Source organism: Vespa crabro, chromosome 25, assembly GCF_910589235.1.
Source record: "Vespa crabro chromosome 25, iyVesCrab1.2, whole genome shotgun sequence".
Classification (NCBI taxonomy): Eukaryota; Metazoa; Arthropoda; class Insecta; order Hymenoptera; family Vespidae; genus Vespa; species Vespa crabro.
In genome coordinates this window covers 1,420,050-1,440,808 of record NC_060979.1, presented here as the reverse complement: position 1 = coordinate 1,440,808, position 20,759 = coordinate 1,420,050, and the positions used below count along the sequence as shown (strand labels likewise).

Genomic DNA, 20,759 nt, shown 5'->3' with positions numbered 1-20,759 from the left:
ATTTGACATTGCGAAATATTTTATTATGATAATTCAAAGACATAATTACGAATGAATACGGTGTATTCTATAAAACCTCTTAGCAATTGATAATTATTTATAAAGAAAAAAAAGAAAAAATAAAAATGTGCTTCTTTGATTCCTTCCATTTTGCTCCCTCGAACATCATTGACGACGGACAGTTCGTAGGAACATAAACTTACTTACGATGTAAATTACATACGTGAGGGGTTGAAATTGATTGATCGAATAGTTTATGCGACTAACGAAAGAAAAAAAAGGAAAGAAAAGACAGAAAAAAAAAAAGAGAATACCAGAGAGTTTCGATCTGTATCGAAGGAACGGAACAAAAAAAAAAAAAAAGAAAAAAAAAAGAGAAATGAAATGGAGTGAGTCATTAACGAACGAAGTCGATTCAACAATAATCGATAAACACTTGACGGACGGTATTTTGCATTAATCAGTTTTGTCTATCCATTTCTCTGAGCATAATATACCTTGTCTTTCATTTTTGTTTTTTTTTTCGAACTCTATATCCGACGATAGCATTTACGTACTGCCCTCGTAAATATTTCTCGAGAAAAAGAAAAAGAAAAAGAAAGGAAAATGATGGCAAGAATTTTACTGCGGACTAGAAAATGAAGGGGTATCCAAAGTTATAAAGTATAATTGGAATCCACGAGTCTCCTTGTTATCAGTTCTCTTCTAATCAGTTGTTAGAAACTGTATATACCTGTACGATCGCTTTCTTAAATGGTGAATATCATTTTGTACGTGTTTCTTATTGTGCACCTTATCAAAATAAAAATTGTCCCTCATTTTTTTTCTTTTTTTTTCTTTTCTTTTCGATCGAAACGTTAAGATATTTTCTATTTATATAAAATTGTAAAAAATTGTACATTTCGAAGTCGTTGTCATTAATCTATAATACGAAATAAACTATTAAAAAGTTCAATCCTTAAATTGTTAACATCAGTCTGTTTTATGAATAAGATAAACAACGATGAGTATTAAAAGATATTATGATTTATTTATTCCGAAATAATTCTTTTAAACAATTAGCGAGATATTATAATCAAAACGATAAAAAGAAATTTATGGCAAATTCTTCATTTCTTTTTCATTAAAATAAGGGATAATTTTCATTTCATTTCTTTATTTTCAACGCAATTACGATTGTTTATTATATATCATTTCAAGTGAAAAAAAAAAAGTTTTTGAATATAACGATATCTTTTTTCATTATTTTATTACTTGCACACAAATGGCGATAGATTGTAAAAAAAGATTTTATTACTTGTAATCGAAACTATAATTTTTTAAAATAAAAACTATACTAGCATTGACGCACACGTGCATCTGTCCAATGTTCGCGACACTTTGCCTTAAGGGTTATATATTACCATTGAAAATATTTACCTGTTGGAATCTATTGGTTATTAACTAATAAAACGCATAGATAAGAAATACATGGCCATCTTTTTCTGAGCTTAGACATTCTTAGTAAAGTACCTGGGTTTCGATAATGCGTCGACTCGGCCAATAAATAAACTGTAAAAGTAGAAGCCTAGGCTCGATAAGCTAAGGGCTATCTGCACCTAGCCATGAACTATCTATTGTCATACTCTAATCACGATCATTAGAACAAAGGAGCACACATGGAATGTTCAAACATTCCAACAAACTATCCTCGACTAATGGGGCATTTATTCTTTCCCTTTCCATAGGTCAAACTCCGCCCTATACCAATCTCATTTAAGTTTACGTGAATAGTTTAAAATAGGTAAAAAGGCAGTAAAATTACATTTTTCAGACTCACAACATCTGAGGAGTCAAGTTCCACCTTTTAGACTCACAACGTCTAAGCTCTCAAGCAATCAATTCGGCTAACTATGCATCATACAAGAGACATACAAACAATTGTTACTCATCCAATCAAATACACAGTGAGATTTACATATCGCAATTACTTCTCCATTTCTCACGGGATCCTTTGAAAGAACGCACGTTCTCCCATTAATTTGCGAGAAAGCGACAAGCGGTATTTTGCTGACGCCCTACAACGGTATCCTAGCCTAATGCCATCGCCTTTTATTCATCGCGACCAGTGGACCTCTATAGTTCAGACAACAAGGACAAGACGGCCGACGTTTCCTCCGTGCGAATCGTCTGTCATCACTATTCCGATGTGTGAAGCGCATCTAAAATCGCTCCCGTAAACAAACAACGTCACGTGAACAACTAGGTTCAAACAATTGAATGATGTTATAAAAAAATATATGCTAAATATATACTTTCTTCCTATAATTATTATTTATCAAAGAATCAGATTAATCTAATTTTCTAGAAGTAAAAATGCACATACAATGAGATAACTTGCAAGTCAACGATCATACCGCGTTGTAAAGCACCAGTTCTCGTCCGATCACTGAAGTTAAGCAACGTTGGGCACGGTTAGTACTTGGATGGTTGACCGCTTGGGAACACCGTGTGTTGTTGACATTTTTTTTGTGTTTTTCATTATACTTTTTTTACAAACCATCAAAACAGCAATCGAATAATGAGCATTGGCAAACTTAAATCATCAGTCGTCTGCACCCAATCTAAGAAACCTGTGTCTTTAAACGTAATTTTACTTCCTCACAAGGCAACGAATCTAAAAATCGTATATATAAAATATAATATAAACATGTTATATATTTCTGTTTAATTATATACACTATTTTACGTGATAGATTTAATATACTCAATAAGAATAAACAATTTTTTATAATAAATCAATTTTAATGAGCAGAGAAATACCGTATAATATAAAAAAATTATTAAGTCAACGATCATACCGCGTTGTAAAGCACCAGTTCTCGTCCGATCACTGAAGTTAAGCAACGTTGGGCACGGTTAGTACTTGGATGGGTGACCGCTTGGGAACACCGTGTGTTGTTGACATTCTTTTTGTTCTTCATTATAATTTTTTTATAAACAACCTAAAATACAAGAAAATGATATGCGTCATTGTACGTCACTTCTACTCATCAGCACCGAATCTAAGCTGTCTGTTTCGTTGATCGCAATCTTACTTCCTAACAAAGCAAAGAAACTAAAGAATTTTGTATGTACTCTTTTTTTTTATACGTTACACTACATTTTACTTAAGGGACGTAAAATACTTTGTACAAATGAAATATACTCTAGAATAAATCAATTCATTAGAAGTAAAAATGCATATAAAATGAGATAATAGATCGGTCAACGACCATACCGCGTTGAAAAACACCAGTTCTCGTCCGATCACTGAAGTTAAGCAACGTTGGGCACGGTTAGTACTTGGATGGGTGACCGCTTGGGAACACCGTGTGTTGTTGACATTCTTTTTGTTCTTCATTATAATTTTTTTATAAACAACCTAAAATACAAGAAAATGATATGCGTCATTGTACGTCACTTCTACTCATCAGCACCGAACTTAAGATGCCTGTTTCGTTCATCGCAATTTTACTTTCTAACAAAACGAAAAAACTAAAGAAATTTGTATGTACTCTTTTTTTATATGGTACACTACATTTTACTTAAGGGACGTAAAATACTTTGTACAAATGAAATATACTCTAGAATAAATCAATTTTTTTAGAAGTAAAAATACATATAAAATGAGATAATAGATCGGTCAACGACCATACCGCGTTGAAAAACACCAGTTCTCGTCCGATCACTGAAGTTAAGCAACGTTGGGCACGGTTAGTACTTGGATGGGTGACCGCTTGGGAACACCGTGTGTTGTTGACATTTTTTTTGTTGTTTTCCATTATGCTGTTTTTACAAACAACCAAAACTGCAATCAAATGATGAGCATCGTTGAACTTAAAACTCATCAATCGGCTGCACTCTAAGATACATATGTCTTTGAACGCAATTTTACTTCTTTACAAGGCGAAGAATCTAAGAAAACATATATATAACATATAATAAAGAACATGTATATAAATTTCTGTTTGATCATACACACCAGTTTACGTGACAGACTTAATACACTCAGTAAGAATAAAAAATTTTTGTTAATAAATCAATCTTAAGGAGCAGAGAAATACCGTATAATATAAAAGAATTGTCAAGTCAACGATCATACCGCGTTGTAAAGCACCAGTTCTCGTCCGATCACTGAAGTTAAGCAACGTTGGGCACGGTTAGTACTTGGATGGGTGACCGCTTGGGAACACCGTGTGTTGTTGACATTTTCTTTTGTTCTTTCTTTTGTTTTTTTTTAGAATTAGTCAAAGCTAAAATAAAATAATATTAGTCATCGAACGTTACCAATCACTAATTTATCTTGGATTGCATGACCAGTGACTCCGATACAAATTACAAAAAATTGATCGGGACTAATATCGACTATATAACACTCTTTGTTTACTCGGACAACGACTTTGTCGTTGTACTGTGACCCAGTTAATACTAAAAATTTCTGTTTCTTCTATCGCTTTTTAAGTAGCATAAGTTACCGAAATAGTTGTAATAATTCTCAGCGAAGGAAGTACTATTTTTTTCTTTTTTAATTGTTCTTTATCGTTTATATCGTTTAATGTAAATAATTATCGTACAATGGTAATAAATCAAACAACGATGTTAATCCAGAAATAATGTCAGATTACGTATATGATGAAATCGACATGTCAGCATGCATAAAAGATATATCGTTTCCAGAGATCAAGTAATATCTTGAGTTGAAACCATAAAATTGTAATTATAAATAAAAAATCTAAAAACATCCTACTTTTACATAAATCGCAAGTTTGATGACATTTAGTTTTTCTTATAGTACACGTTATATTGTTTTAATTAATCAAATATCTTAATTAATTATCCTTAAAAAATTATTAAGCAAGTATAAGCCTAATAGGTTAAGAATTAATTAGATTTATTTCGCGAGTTAAAAGAAATTCTAAAAAAAAATATTATTAGTACTATTGCTTATAACTGTTTTCCAATCATATAGATAATTGATATGTATTTCGTCGAATGTTAGTCGTAACTAAAAAAAAAAAAATTTTATCTATAACTATTGTATATTTCATCTGTTACGATTTATTACTTACAATCTAAAATCGAAAAATAGATGAATTTTTAGTAGTCGATCTTATCTCCTATAATAAAAATAAAAGCAGCAAAATAAAATTGCCTAATACATACCTCTATGCACTATATATATATATATCTCGAATGTTTCATACTTCATTGAATTGCCGATTCGTGATATCTGCCCTTGTATGTATTTTTAATAATCACATAATGTTACTATAATACACAAATCGGTAATAAGCGACCCTTTTTTGTTTTAATTGAAGTACGTATCGTATTATGGGTTCCTATTGGTCGCTTTTCCACCAATTGCTTTTCCTCTGATTGGTCAGTAGCGCGTCAGTGTTGCTGCCCTCTGTTGGCCAGATTTGCATTCATGACGCGTTAACTTTCTATTTTACTTTGATTACGTATTGTGAAAGTGAGGTTAATAATTGTATTCAGTAAAATAATATTCTTTTATAACATTAGTATTAGACTTACACATTCATAAGGTTAATTATATAGATTAAAAATAATTTTTTTCAACAAATGATTGAATAAACGTATCTTTCTTCTATATCATGGAATTTACGTCGATTTGATCTACGCTACCTCGTAGAAAAAGGTTATGTGATGTTATTCTATTAAAAGAAGGTAACCTTGATTTTTTATTAAAAACAAATAATATTTGCAATTTTTATTATGTTTCTGTTTTATTTCTTTTTTTTTATTTTTATAATTTAATTAACATACGATTAGCCACATTCACTTCGTTTGTTACGTGAATGTAAATTTTTTCCTGTTATATACTTGGTTATGTTTCAATTTTATATTAATTATTACATTTAACAATAACAGGAGTTAAAGGAATGTTTGAATAAATAAGAAAATAAAGGATATCGATACAACAGAATACTTATTCTGTTATTTCAGAAGTTGCGAGTAAAGTTTGGATTGAAAGTTCATTCAGTACATCAGCAATTAAAACTTCTATGTCTTCAAGTTTTTCAGGAACGATACTTTGTGAAATCTGATGAAGTATATTCAAATAAGACAGTGTAAGGCATAAAGATATTTATAGACTTGATCTGTTTATTTATAATGTGCGATAAAATATTTCTCTCGGAAATACTTTCGTGGATTAGGCTCGGCTTACATTTTTAGCTAAACTTTAACACAGTTTAGTTAGTCTCAACTTAGCATTCGCTTGAAACAATCTTGGACAGTGAATGTAGCAATTGAAAAGTTTTTGAACCTTATAAATATGGATTAAGATCAGATCAGTTCAAGTTCGGACGAATTCAATTTTGATGCTTTTTCTACGAACTATCTGCAAATTCAATATGGCGAAGCTGGCGTGATATGAACAACGCAGAATTCCGGACATTTATTGCTGTTATAATCAATATGGGTACAATGCCGTTGGCCAATTTGCAAGAATATTGATCGAGGAATATCATCGGTTATATTCCTTTCTATTCGGATACATTTACAAGAGACAAATTTAGTCAAATATTCTGGTTGCTTTATGCTGAAAACTATTTCAACACGCAAACACGAATTCGAGAATGTGCCTACAACGAGTAAGTTGCTTTTTGGACTATATCAAGTCAAAGTTTTTGGATTATTTTAATATCCGGACGAGCATATATGTGTGCTCGAGTCAACGATAAAATTCAAGGGTCGAATTTCGTTCATAATATACAATCCTAAGAAACTGACAAAATGGGATATCAGAGTTTTATATTCTAGCAGACTCGAAGACTGATTATATTTGCTGCATTTTGCTATATTATGGATCACTCATAACAGAGCTTTTGGTCATACCCCATTTACCTGTTTCATCCAAGAATTCCGATACACTTGTACAAAATATTGTTTGAGAAAATTCCAGATGTTCAGGGGCACCATATGTACACGCATCGTTACTATACTAGTTACTATGTCTTAGCTCAAGAACTAGCCAAATTGAAATGCAATATCACCGGGACGATTTTAACGAACAGGAAAGAATTGCCCAAGGAAATAAAAAAGCCAAATTTTTCGAAAAAAAATCCACAATCGCGTATCGACGAGGCAACACTTTACTTTTAGGGTGGAAAGATAAAAGGATTACACGAGGTGGTGTGGAAATAATGGCCAAGAAATCCAATATTGTATTAAATTATACAAAATATAAGGTTGGGAAAAAAGAAATCCATTATTTTTGCGTGAACTTCAAGAGTTTATTTAACCCTTTGAATGTTATGGGCGCACATATGCGTCCAGCGAAAGCTATCGATATAGACTATGAACGCAAATACTCGCTGGGCAGATGCTATCAGTATGGACTATGGACGCAAATACGCGCCTGGCAAAAATGTTCAGTGTACTATGGTCAAATGTATATAATCGGGAATTGTTTCTATTGCGCAAAAAAGTATTTAGTCTCCGGCGATCGTCAGCGTCAGCCGCGGACAGCATAGGCCACGAGTATTCAGCACTCAAAGGATTAACATGTTTCGGATTGTCCAATTTGGGTCAAATATGCACCATTTTGTTCTATAATTTGTTGTCATTTTAAAGGTAGCTTTATAATGCCTCTCTCATAAAAGTCTTGGTCCTTATTGGCGAAAAACTCTAGTAATCGATTTTTACGATCTTCTCTTGATGCCAATTTCTTATCACTCAGGAAGTTTTGCAATGCGAGAAAAAGATGATAATCGCTTGGTGCCAGGTCCGGACTATATGGTGGATGCATTAAAACTTCCCAACCAAGCTCCCGGAATTTTTGATGAGTCACTACAAACATATATAGCTTGGCGTTGTCCTTATGGAACATAACACCTCTTCTGTTGGCCAATTCTGGCCGTTTCTGGTCAATCGCTAGCTTCAAATGATCCAGTTGTTGACGGTAGAAATCCGAATTTAGTGTTTGGCCATATGGAAGCAACTCATAATAAATGATTCCTTTCCAATCTCACCAAATGCACAGCAAAACCTTTCTGGTCGTTAGTCTTGATTTGGCCACCGTTTGAGCTGCTTCACCGCGCTTTGACCTCGATCGTTTTTGCTCAATATTGTCGTATGTGATCCATTTCTCATCCCCAGTTACCATCCGTTTAAGAAATGGATCGATTTCATTCAGTTTGGCCAAAGTTTCGTAAATGGAAATTTGATCCATCATGTTTTTTGATGTTAATTGGTGTAGCACCCAAACATCGAGCTTCTTTTTGAATTAAGCTTTGTGCAAATGGTTTAAAACTGTTTTATGATCGATCTTTAGCTCCTGGACGATGCTACGATTAATAACATGCCAGCCAACTTCGATTATTTCTATGATTTTATCGACATTTTCGACCTGCCTGTGCGAGGTGCGTCTTTAACATCAAAAATACCTGAACGGAATCGACGAAACCAAAATTGCACGTAATTAGCTGTTACAATATCGGGACCATAAACACCATTCACAATTTCAGTCGCCTGGCTTGCATTTTTGCCTTTATCAAAGAAAAATTGTAAAGTGTATCGAATTTTCTCTTTGTTGACTTCCATTTTTAACACCCTGTAACTCACAACTGAATGGACCAAGCAAAAAACAGCAAAAGAATTTTTTTAGTCATCTTGAAATGTCATCTTGATAACGAGCATAAATCTGAAATTGTTTGATCGATACTTTACGAGATATATCGATCGCTACAGACATCTACCAAAAAAATAAATGGTTTTCTTTTTCCCCAATATAATAATCGCGATGATTGAATAAGTATTACTGATTGTAAAATTGCAAAATCGTACTCGAGAAAGCTTGTTTTTTTTCCCCTGTATTTATTATCTTTATTAATTTTAAATCTTTATCAATTGTTTTAATAAATTCTTGGTTAAAGAATAATTCAAAAATAGAACCTGGGCAACTTTTTTTCTGTTAAATCAGACTGCTACTACACTCCGTCATCATCATCATCCGTATAAATTATAATAAATGATTCAAAATGTACTCTTGCTGTTGGTATTTTTTATTGTCTTGATATTATAAGTTTATTGAGTCATTCTATTAACGACTTGTCATCATCATTAAACTGTACGTCGCTGTCACTATTATTGATTTCATTATCACTAATAATTCGATTCCATCGGAATTGTCGAGGGGTGATTATTGCACTCAAGGAAATCCAAGTGAAAACTGACGAAACATATGCGAGAATCGTCGAATGAAAGGACCTTGTAAAGTGGTACGCTAAATATCTCGTCCAAAGTGTATGTGCTAAATAACATCGCATAACGAGTCCCGAGATATTTTGTCTGTGGTTATAAAATGATTTATACGAGATTTATCTAAAATCATAAAATAAATTAATCAGTTTCAATCTAATTGGCGTTACAGGCAATTCCTAAACGCTCCGAGCGTTTCTCGAATACTACCTACCAACAACTCAGGCACAACATTTTTGCAGCGGAATGCCTAAGATAAAGGAAGTCTTATATTGAGCGGAAAAGATCACACGTCCTTGTGAATGCATTTGATTTTATTTATTTTATAAATATGCATTTTCCTATTGTAAATAAAAGATAAATTTTAAATTTTGTAATTCACCATGATGTAATATCTTTGGAAACAATCTCCCATGTGCATTCTGGGTTTACTTGGGCGAGTGTCACAGTAATCTTTTGTTTGACGTCTGCCATCCATTTGTTTCCTTTTAGAGCACACAACGTAGTCCCTCCTTGCACCATTTCTCATTATGTGATTTATTTTCCGTTTAGTCTGATTTCAGAAATTGATGTAGAGACTCTTGTTCTATCGTGACGAAAATCTTCTACGAGTTGATCGACTAAAATTTTTCTATACTGCAACTGCGTCAATGGTTCCTCATTTTTATTGTGCTATACAGTTTTATAGAGAATGTATGAATATCTTCATTTCCCAGAAAAACAATTTCCGCCATCATTTAAGCCATTTCCTCAAAAAGCAATAACTAGAGGCATATTGATCAGCCCAATCAACTCCACCTATCGACTTTGTGTACCCGACAACTACACTTGGCTTTTTAATTACTTCGTTTGTATCACCTCGTATAAATCTTCTAGTAGTTATCACTTCAGTATTATGCCAGTTGCTTAATAACGATATTATCCTCTTATTCCTCCAAGCTAAGAGCATTGTATTTCTTTGTTTGTATGCGACAGTCCTTTTTTCATATAATTTTGCTTTCTTCAGAATTGTTGGAGTACCTTTTCTGTTTGTTTTTATGGTACCGGTCAAGTGGCACTTCATTTTTCTTAATTCTTCAGCTAACGTAACATCTTAAGCTTAATCACATGCTAAAAACATTTGACTCCGCAGCCTTCGGAGTTAGAGAACAAATGTCTCCGTAGCGGAACCAACGGAGCGTTAAGGATTAATAAATATAACATGATTCCCATACTCCATAGGAACATTGACATACTCTTTCGTAAATTCTAATCATTTCTTTCTATTAACTTCATTTACGAAATATTTTTTACGGGCTACTCTGCCATGGTATCCTGCAGTTCGTAAAAAATTATGCATTGTACTACTGCACACATTAATTATTAAGATTATTTTTAAGTTTAATAGCGATGTTTACCGCACATATCTTCCGATTTTGTTTTATTTCTTGAATTATTTATTGACCAGTGTACTCATTTATTTTACATTTACGTTCGTTTCATGGATTACTTTTTAAAATTTTTCGGTCTCCATATCTGTCAATGATTCTATTTACTATTTTAGAAATTTCATTGAGTGTTCTACATTTATTAGAAAAATTTGTAATAATTTTCTTTTCTTTTTCAATGGTTTCCTTACTTTTTCATTTCATGAAAAAGTGTATGCGACAGTCCTTTTTTCATATAATTTTGTTTTCTTCAGAATTGTTGGAGTACCTTTTCTGTTTGTTTTTATGGTACCGGTCAAGTGGCACTTCATTTTTCTTAATTCTTCAGCTAACGTAGCATCTTAAGCGTAATCACATGCTAAAAACATTTGGCTCCGCAGCGGAGCTTTCGGAGTTACCGAACAAATGACTGATGTCTTCATAGCGAAGCTAACAGAGTGTTAAGGGTTAATTATAAACCGCATGTCATACAATTCAAATATGATTTTAACAAAGATTCAGAATTTAATGTCATTAATATAAGAAAATCTGTAGTATGAAGATTACTTAAGGTTTGAAAAATGTAAAGCAATCATTGTTATATCCTACAGATAGAACTGTGACAAGAAAAAAGAGAAAAGATGACACGTTATCTCAATACATACAGCTGATAAATAAGATATCTTTTATGTTGCCAATGAATCGATCTAAACAAACTGATAATAATAATGCAATAACAGGTTTTATTCATTTCTGCAAGAAGAACTTTAAAAAATATATAATAATGGACTTCTTCTGAAATAAAAAGGATTTTAATGTTTTTACTTTTTTTTTGTTGACTTGCCAAATCGATTAACTTCCATAATCATGCAAAATTTCTAATGTTAATGACAATTATTTTAAGATTGTCCTATTTTATTCACTTTACATATTGTTAGATGAAAGTTACGTCAGCATTTATATATTCTACAATATTTATTTGTATTTATATTTCAAAGGAAATTTTAAAAAGCAATTTATATTATTTCATCAAAGTTTCTACACTTTTTATTTTATGGACTTAACCAGTAATTGAGTAAGTGATTGAGTAAGTAATTTAGTAAGTCAGCGGATCAATTTATTTTATTTTATTTTATTTTATTTTATTTTATTTTATTTTATTTTATTTCATTTATTTATTTATTTATTTATTTATTTCAGATCTAATTAAAAATAAAATTCAATTTTAATTATAATTAAATTTTTTGCTAATTAATTAAATTCTGTTACATTCTTTTTCGAATCAATCATGTGTGAGCGCGCGTGCGTCACGTGCCTGCATATATATATGTATGTATGTATGTATGTATGTATGTGTGTGTGTGTGTGTGTGTGTGTGTGCGTGTGTGTGTGTGTGTGTGTGTGTGTGTGTGTGTGTGTGTGTGTGTGTGTGTGTGGGAAAGCGCGCATTTGAATGTGTATATGTATGTATTTGTGAAAAAAGAACTTTACATTTATTTTTTTTTTTTTTTTTTATTATTAAATTATTAATTTTAAAAAAGTGCAGTCACATATTCACATACATATATACACATATAGTACGTGTATATATCATATATATATATATATGTATAGGTATATGCAATTCGTTAAGTATATTAAATCGAAGCCGATTTGATTCCTTTTTCAAACGAATGTCCGTAGCACTGAAAAATAAGCCATTGATGTTTTCAAAACCTAAAAATGAGTTCGTTTGCGGTGATTAAAACAAAACAAAAAAAGAATAAAAACGGTAGAAAAAAAAAAGCAAGAATAGAAAATATGTAGTTGAAAAAATTTTTCTTTCTTACTCTCTTGTTTTTTTTTCTTTTGCGAAATTATGCAAAGATTATATTTTGAAAAAACTTACGTCGGTAAATGTGTTCAGTGACAAGGTGCAAAATTTACCAGAAGTAAGTCGCATAAATTTCGTCGAACGCATCATGCAAATGTGCATCAATTTCTTTTCCGTTCTTGAAATGTTGTACCACTCACAGTGATAAAATGCGTCACCTAAAACGGAGCTCTGGAAGGAGAAAAACAAAAAAATGAAAAATAAATAAATAAACAAAAACATTAAAAATGCGTTGCAATCGGATGAATGTTTTTTCTTTTCTTTTCTTTTTTTTCTTTCTTTTTTTTTTTTTTTTAATGTTTTTTACATAATGATATTTAAAAATGAAAAAAAAAAAAATAAATACCTCCTTTATGAGACATTCTCCCATATAACAATAAGCCAGAAGTGTGCTAAACACGCAAGCGACGATTAGAAAAAATGCGACCAACATTCTACCCTCCCCCTCGGCCGTACTCTGAAAAAATTTGATTACGATTTGTTCATTATTCTAATCGATCTAAATTTTGATTTAGAATTAATGAAAAGATTATTTAATTATATCATTAATTTTTATATTCGTTATTTTTTGTGTCTATATATTAATTATAAATTTTATAATATTCAAATGATATATATTATTTAAATTTATATATAATTTATCTTTAATAGTACTATTATCTATAATAATATATATATATATAATTTAAAATACCATGTATGTATATATAAGTACATAATATTGAAATAGTCGAAATATAATCTATATATATTTTTTTTGTTCTTTTTTTAAATATCATAATAATAATATGTTAATAATAATAATAATAATTAATAAAATAATTATTAATAATTAAATATTTCATATGTATTTGATTAAACATATGTAAATTATTTCTAAAAATAAAATATATTTTTATTACGTAAAATTTAATAATATATATATATTATATATAATTTTTAATTATCATTTTTTTTCTCCATATTTTGTTAATAATATCTATATTAATGTTAATAATTAAATTTTTCATATTTCTCTATGTCTATATAATAATATAATATAATATATATTTTCATATTTCATATGTCTATATAATAATATATTATTAAACCATAAAACTTCATATGTATATATGTATGTATGTATGTATATATATATGTGTGTGTGTGTATATATATATACATACATATTATATATATTTACATATATGTAATATGTATTTACATATGTATATTTACATATATGTAAATATACATATATAATATATATGTATTATATCATATAATACATGTTTTATTATCGATCGAATTATCACATACAAATAAAAAAGTAAATAAATAAATAAAACATACAGCAAGAGCATCGTATCCCAATAAACAAAGTTGAAAAGTGTTACCAACCAATTGTTGCAATATTACTAAATTAAATTCATCCTCTAATGATTCCGACAATCTGAAATCGCAAAGTATATTTTATTAATTAATACGTACGCATTAAAAAAAAGGAGGGGAGGGGCATAGATAAAACAAAAAGAAAAATTATAATTTTTTTTCACCTAATCAATCGTACGTGTTTAACAATTAGATCTTTCATACGACGTTGTCGATCATTTGGATCATCCAATACATGTTTGACTTTGCAAGATAATGCAGAAAATAATCCACTGACGTGAAGTACCAAACTAACGAAAAGACAATCAGTACCAACGTAACCAAATACGATACTTGGAATAATAATAAATTGATAACAGCAAAGGCAGATATATGTTATCAAATCTTTTGGCTCGATTAACAACCATACTCTATATGGCAATCGGTATCCGTAAGATGAATTTCTGATTACTAAAATAATAAAAATGATAATTATTAATTGTTCATGTTCGATTATAAATCGTAATTATTTTATTAAATTTATTTGATCAATGGATTTAATATTTATTTGAAAATAACAATATTATAATAATAATAATAATGATGATAATAATAAATAAGAATACCAGAAATAATAGTTCGTGTAGCAATAGTAGTTCGGGTTTAATTGGTAATCTTATATATTAATATATAAAATATATGTATATATATATATATAAAATAAGTAAGAATATATGTTAGATATATTTAGATATATTTATATATATTGTTTTTTAATGGTAAAATATAACACGACCATTTATTAAATAGTAATAATATTAATTAGTTTCAGATGATATATACATACAAAAAATATATGTATTTTATTAAATAATAGAAATATTTTTAAAAATCATGTTAAATAATAATATTAAATATTTTCTTATATGAAATGTATAAAAATATATTTATATATTTTTGTACATATTTTTTGTATATATTTTTTTATGGGATTAATATAATAAAAAGATCACTTATTAAATAATAATAATAATAATAATAATAATAATAATAATAATAATAATAATAATAACAATAATAATAATAATAATAATAATAATAATAATAATAATAATAATAATAATAATAATAATAATAATAATATTAAGTGAGTAATAATATATATTAATATGAATATTAAAAAGTTATTATTTATTAATTTTGTTAGTAAATAATGGTATGGATTTAGCCAATTGTTTTTTTTTTTTTTTTTTTTTTTTTTTTTTTTTTTTTTTTTTTTTTTTTAATAAATTAAAATATATTTCGAGAAAAAAGAATTAAAATGCGTTAATTTGCAAAAAGAAAATAAAATAGAATATCTCGATAAAATATAATATATATTTTCTCAAACAATGAAATAATTAAAACTATGTGTAAACGATATATATATATATATATAAAAAAAAAAAAAATGAAACAAAGAAATAAAAATAAAATGAAAAGATAGAAAGAAAATTAAAAGAATAAAAGAAATAAGAAAATGGAGAAATAAAAATAGTTATTTATAAATATTAACAAAATTAAGAAATGGAAAAAATAAAAATGAAAGAAAATTGGAAAGATATAAAAAAGAAAAAAGAAATGACAAATGGAAAAAGAAAATTAGAAAAAGTTAGAAAAAACATGACAAAAGGTTGAACAAAAATGACTATGTATACATATCGATTAGAATTAAATTACATTAAATTAATTACCCATTTCAACGTTATTCACCAACGACATGAAGTAATAAGAGCATGCACCGGCCAAGCATACGATCAAGGTCAATCTAACGAATTTACGACTAAATTTATTGTAACTTAAAAACGCTATTTTTTCGTCAATGGTATTATAATTGTCAATAATAAAATCGGTTCTGACATCTTCCAATAATCTTGCTAATGACTTTCTTTTTATCCTACAAATGCATATTTTCAATAGCGCCATCAAATTGAATACATTTTCCAATAGACATCCAACGATATAAGTTAAATTCGTTATATTCATTGAAATATCGATGACAGCTAATGAACAATGTATTGTTAAATATATTGCAAAAAATATAAATTTAGGCTCGTTCGTATTTTCTGGCCAAATACCGGCACAATTCATCGTGCGTTTCGTCATATCTATCACATTCACGGTATCATCGAACTCGAGTTCCTAAAAAAGTCACAAAATTATGAAATTTCAATTACGAGATAATTTCAAATTGTTTAATTCGTTCATATTAGATATTATATAGTTTTTATATTATATTATTTATTTTTCTATCTATTATTATATATTTATTAGATATTATATATTTTTTTTTCTTTATAATTTTTATTTAATTATTTCAATTTAGTATTATTAATATTTAATTATTAGTATTATATTTTAATGTAATTTTTAAAATTTTAATATTTTATTTTAATATAATACTAATTGATCGGTAATCGATTTGCAATACTACGAAACTTTTTTTTAATTCAATATATATATATAAAAGTGATGAAAGTATACTAACGATTTTTCTAATTCGTCTAATTCGTTCATATTAGATATTATATTGTCCTTTTTTCTTTATAATTTTTATTTAATTATTTCAATTTAGTATTATTAATATTTAATTATTAGTATTATATTTTAATGTAATTTTTAAAATCTTTATATTTTATTTTAATATAATACTAATTGATCGGTAATCGATTTGCAATACTACGAAACTTTTTTTAATTCGATATATATATATATATATATATATATATATATATATATTGTATTAAAAAAAATATATATACATATATATATTATATATAAAAGTGATGAAAGTATACTAACGATTTTTCTAATTCGTCTAATTCATTCAAATTAGATGCGATACAATTTTTTTCTTTTTAATTCAATACGTATATATATATTTTTTTTTTATTTATTTATTATTATATATTATATATATTATATATGAATATAATATATATATATTAATATTATAAGTATATATTATATATTAATAGTATATAAAAGTGACAAAATTATAAAATATACTTATGATTTTTTTTAAATCATTTAATTCATTCATATTAGATACCATGCAATTCTATTTTCCTGTTTATTTTTTTTTTAATTCGATATATATATATATATATATATATATATATATATATATATATAATACAAATTAATTACAAATCGATTTCCTTTTTTAAAATTTGATAAATAACACTTAATTATTTTATTTTTTTTTTTGCATCTTATTAATATGATTATTCTTTTTATTATTATTATTATTATCAATTTTTATTACGCGATATTACGAATCATTTTTTTTCTTCCAAATCACTTTTAAATATAAAAAAAAAAAGTGCTTTCAAACTTTTCGTACTTGCCATAATTTGTTTCTTTTTATTCATTTATTTATTTATTTATTTATTTATTTATTTATTTATTTTTTTTTTATTTTTTTATTTATTTGTTTCTTTATTTATCTTCTCGTCGAACGAAACAACATGAGCTTTTCTCGCAAGCTCGCAACTAACTAAAGTAAAAATGTAGCTTTCAATCGTCCAGGTAAACTCTTCTCTCGTGACGCAAACGATCGAATGAAAAAAAAGGTAAAAATAGGAAGAAAAAAAAAAACAAAAAGAAAAAGTGAAAGAAAATGGAAAAACTCGTGAACGTTCTTTCGCGATTAGAAAAAAAAAAAAACATTTAAATAATTAATACACTATGTCCAATGTATCAGTATGAGCATTCATACGAGCGTGCTTTTTCATTTCTTTTTTCTTTTTTCTCTTTTTTTCTTTTTTTTTTCTTTTCTTTTTTTTTTATTTAATATTTTTCTCCTCCTGACAGAGAGAAGAAAAGAAAAAAAAAATAATGAAAAAGAAGAAAGAAAATTAATAAGCAACCAATTTCTAAACGAAACAACGAGACGATTATAAATAATTCGTCGAATTTCCTTCTTTTTTCCGTTTTTTTTTTTTTTTTTTTTTTTTTTTGTAACAGTCAAAGACACGTATAACTTTCTTCTCTCTATCTATCTATCTATCTATCTATCTTTCTATCTATTTCTCTTTATCTTTTTCTTCAACGTTTCACGACAAATATTACATTATTTCTTCCAAATTAGTAGGAGGAGAAAAACAAAAAAAAAAAAAATGGAAAAGAACTATACGTTCGACTTGACGAAAACTTTTGTACGTTTCACGAGTATTAATATTTTAATATGCGTTCATATCTCGCAACAATACGGTTAACTTTATTATTCGTATCGAATCAATCGATTAGCATTACTTTTAAAAATTAATGATCCTTGTGCACGATCCCATAGTCCAATTTTTTTTTCTCTTTTCTTTTTCTTTTTTTTTCTTTTTTTTTTTTTCGTTAGCTACTCGATATCATTATTTTCCTATCCACGTATGCATTCGTAATTTACAAATATGGTCTTATATTCTTCAATTTTTTTTTCTTCTCTCTCTCTCTCTCTCTCTCTCGTTCGACTCTCATAGTATGTGGATCGCTTAGTATAGTAATAGATAACGAAGATGATCACGAAGAAACATTTGTTACTCTCATCGAGACGTAAGTATAATAAGTATGATGAAAACCTGCTTCGATTTAATTAATATGACAAAAAAAAAAAAATTAAGAATTGAAAAAGAAAAGAAAGGAACAAAAAAAAAAGAGAATTAGAAAAGAATACATACATACGTAAGTACTTAAGTAATTAGATCGTTTGCATTTAAATTCTAATTAAAAAAATGTAATTTACGTATAGATAAGAGAAAGTACGATTGACATTAACGTACGTCGATAATCAATTATCATTACGATGAAAAATACTTTTGTAAGTAACTACTTACCTATGTAAGTGTAATAAGTTTAATTAAGTGTTTACGTGTAACACTTTGTAATCCTGACGAAATTTATTTTTCTATTAATTCACTTCAATCGTTCGAATCGAACATTTTGTCTAACTTCACGTGATGTAGTCTCTCAGTTTTGTATATGAGCGGACATTTTTTTTTTTTTTTTTTTTTATGTATACAATTGACATATAAACGATGATGATTAACAGTGGCGGCCATTATGATAGATTGACGTAAAATTTCATTTTATCGGACGATAAATTGCTCGTGTATGAGAGCTGTCGATTTTTTGATTCATTGTTTCTTCTCTGTAGGACGATCACCAAACTTCGTTTTTTTTTTTTTCTTTAATATTAAAAAAGAAAATAATAGTAATCATTAAGAGTACGGAAGCTAGCTATTTTCTTTTACCTGTTTTTTTTTTTTTTTTTTTTAATAGGTCGATCATTCCACGTCCTTTATCCATGATTTATCAATACATAAAAGGGTGTCCTAAAATTCACGTTGGATTTAAATTTTGCACCATTTGTGCGGTGAAATGTTGTCAAAAAAAAAACAAAAAAGAAAAAAAAGAAACAGCGTGACAGCTGACAGTTTAGGTTTATTAAAAATGGAACGCTATACGAAAGAATAAAGCATTTTCATTATTGAGCAATATTTGAAAAATAATGAAGGTTTACCAGTTAGAGTTCGCAATTTTCATACAAAATATGATTGAAATAGTAATTTAGTAGAAATAGTAATTCATCAACTATGAAGAGATTAATTTTAAAAATTTAGGGAAATTGGATCAATTAATGATCTTAAACACTCTGGTCGTCCTTCAATACAAAACATCAAAGCAGTTCATGAGAGTATTGCTGAGAGTCCAGAGACATCAATTCAATCGTGGTTAAGAATTGAAGATTTCGAGAAACTCTCTACAGCATATTTTCAAGATTTGCATTTTCATGCTTACAAAGTAAAGTAAAAGGATCACACACACATAGCGAATAGAGTTCGTTGAATAAATTATGGAACACAATAACAAATGGATGCTGATTTTTCAAACAACATCATCTTCAACAATGAGGCTCATCTTCAACAATGACGTTCATCTTCAACAATGAGACTCATTTTCATCTTGATGATTTGGTTAATCGACATTTGGGATTCAGAAAATTCACGAGTGATTGTCACGAGCATTTGTAGAAATAAATGCATTTAGAACATGTCACTGTTTGATGCAGATTTTGGGCTGGAGGCATTATCGGACTATTCTTCTTTGAAAATACGATTGGTCAGGCAATAACAATTAATGATGCTCGCTATTGCGACATAATAATCCAGTTTTTTCTGCCTAAATTGCAAGATATGAATGTGAACGACATGTGATTTCAACAAAACGATGACACATGTCATACAACCGAAAAAACAATTTAATGATTGCATGAGTCATTTCCTTGTCGTGTAATTATGATGATCAGAATTGGCCGTCCGGATCATGCGATTTAACGCCATTGGATTTCTTCCTTTTGGTGTTTTTTGAAATTTAAGGATTATGTCAACAAGCCTATGATCACTCACATCTTGAAGGAAGAAAAGTTGTATCAACGAAATTCAGCTACATTTCAAACGTTCATGGAAAATTTCAACAAAAGGAGTCCGTATATGCCAGCTATGTCATGGAAGCCATTTATTCGATATACTATTCCATAAATAACTTTATACTGTGTATTTTATGAATCAATAAAAAATTTATAATTAATTATAAACTTGCGCTTTCTATCAAAATTACTTCTTGTGTGAATTTTGGGACACCCTTTATATATGTGTATATATAAATTTATAACAAATTACATATATGTGTGTGTACTCTATTAATATATTAATATTATTATATGATATAATAATAATAATAATTATAATAATAATAATAATAATAATAATAATAATAATAATAATAATAATAATAATAATAATAGCAATAATATAATAATAATATATATGTACATTTATATAATATGTATATTA

At 28.1% G+C, this 20,759-nt stretch overlaps 1 protein-coding gene, 1 long non-coding RNA gene, 5 other non-coding genes and 1 pseudogene across 7 annotated transcripts; 6 read left to right on the top strand and 2 right to left on the bottom strand.

Annotated features, from left to right (window-relative positions):
- The first annotated feature begins 2,382 nt into the window (after positions 1 to 2,382).
- LOC124432611 lies at positions 2,383 to 2,502 on the top strand. The gene has a single exon (XR_006944348.1). It is a non-coding gene; the product is annotated as a 5S ribosomal RNA (ribosomal RNA).
- Positions 2,503 to 2,826: 324 nt separating this feature from the next.
- Positions 2,827 to 2,946, top strand: LOC124432592. The gene has a single exon (XR_006944330.1). It is a non-coding gene; the product is annotated as a 5S ribosomal RNA (ribosomal RNA).
- Positions 2,947 to 3,245: 299 nt separating this feature from the next.
- LOC124432554 lies at positions 3,246 to 3,365 on the top strand. Its single transcript, XR_006944300.1, has one exon. It is a non-coding gene; the product is annotated as a 5S ribosomal RNA (ribosomal RNA).
- A 298-nt stretch (positions 3,366 to 3,663) lies between these two features.
- LOC124432607 lies at positions 3,664 to 3,783 on the top strand. Its single transcript, XR_006944344.1, has one exon. It is a non-coding gene; the product is annotated as a 5S ribosomal RNA (ribosomal RNA).
- A 326-nt stretch (positions 3,784 to 4,109) lies between these two features.
- LOC124432591 lies at positions 4,110 to 4,229 on the top strand. The gene has a single exon (XR_006944329.1). It is a non-coding gene; the product is annotated as a 5S ribosomal RNA (ribosomal RNA).
- A 1,246-nt stretch (positions 4,230 to 5,475) lies between these two features.
- Positions 5,476 to 9,627, top strand: LOC124432425. The gene is made up of 2 exons (XR_006944249.1): positions 5,476 to 5,709; positions 5,914 to 9,627. It is a non-coding gene; the product is annotated as an uncharacterized LOC124432425 (long non-coding RNA).
- A 2,561-nt stretch (positions 9,628 to 12,188) lies between these two features.
- LOC124432424 (odorant receptor 13a-like) lies at positions 12,189 to 15,853 on the bottom strand. Its single transcript, XM_046981390.1, has 6 exons — positions 15,609 to 15,853; positions 14,061 to 14,346; positions 13,858 to 13,957; positions 12,872 to 12,982; positions 12,541 to 12,696; positions 12,189 to 12,368 (listed from the first exon to the last, which is right to left on the bottom strand). Exons 1-6 carry the CDS (start codon positions 15,838 to 15,840, stop codon positions 12,318 to 12,320), a joined length of 936 nt encoding a protein of 311 aa, XP_046837346.1. The 5' UTR covers positions 15,841 to 15,853; the 3' UTR covers positions 12,189 to 12,317.
- Positions 15,854 to 19,256: 3,403 nt separating this feature from the next.
- LOC124432363 lies at positions 19,257 to 20,412 on the bottom strand (annotated as a pseudogene).
- Between the last annotated feature and the right edge of the window lie 347 nt (positions 20,413 to 20,759).

Excerpts from the sequence above, each read along its gene's own strand:
- LOC124432424 (XM_046981390.1), bottom strand. The coding sequence starts at position 15,840 with ATGGCGCTATTGAAAATATGCATTTGTAGGATAAAAAGAAAGTCATTA. Across the intron at positions 14,347-15,608 it reads GGTGAATAACGTTGAAATGG|TAATCAGAAATTCATCTTAC; the intron begins GTAATTAATTTA and ends TTATTATTTTAG. Across the intron at positions 12,369-12,540 it reads CACTGAACACATTTACCGAC|GTTTTGAAAACATCAATGGC; the intron begins GTAAGTTTTTTC and ends ACTCATTTTTAG.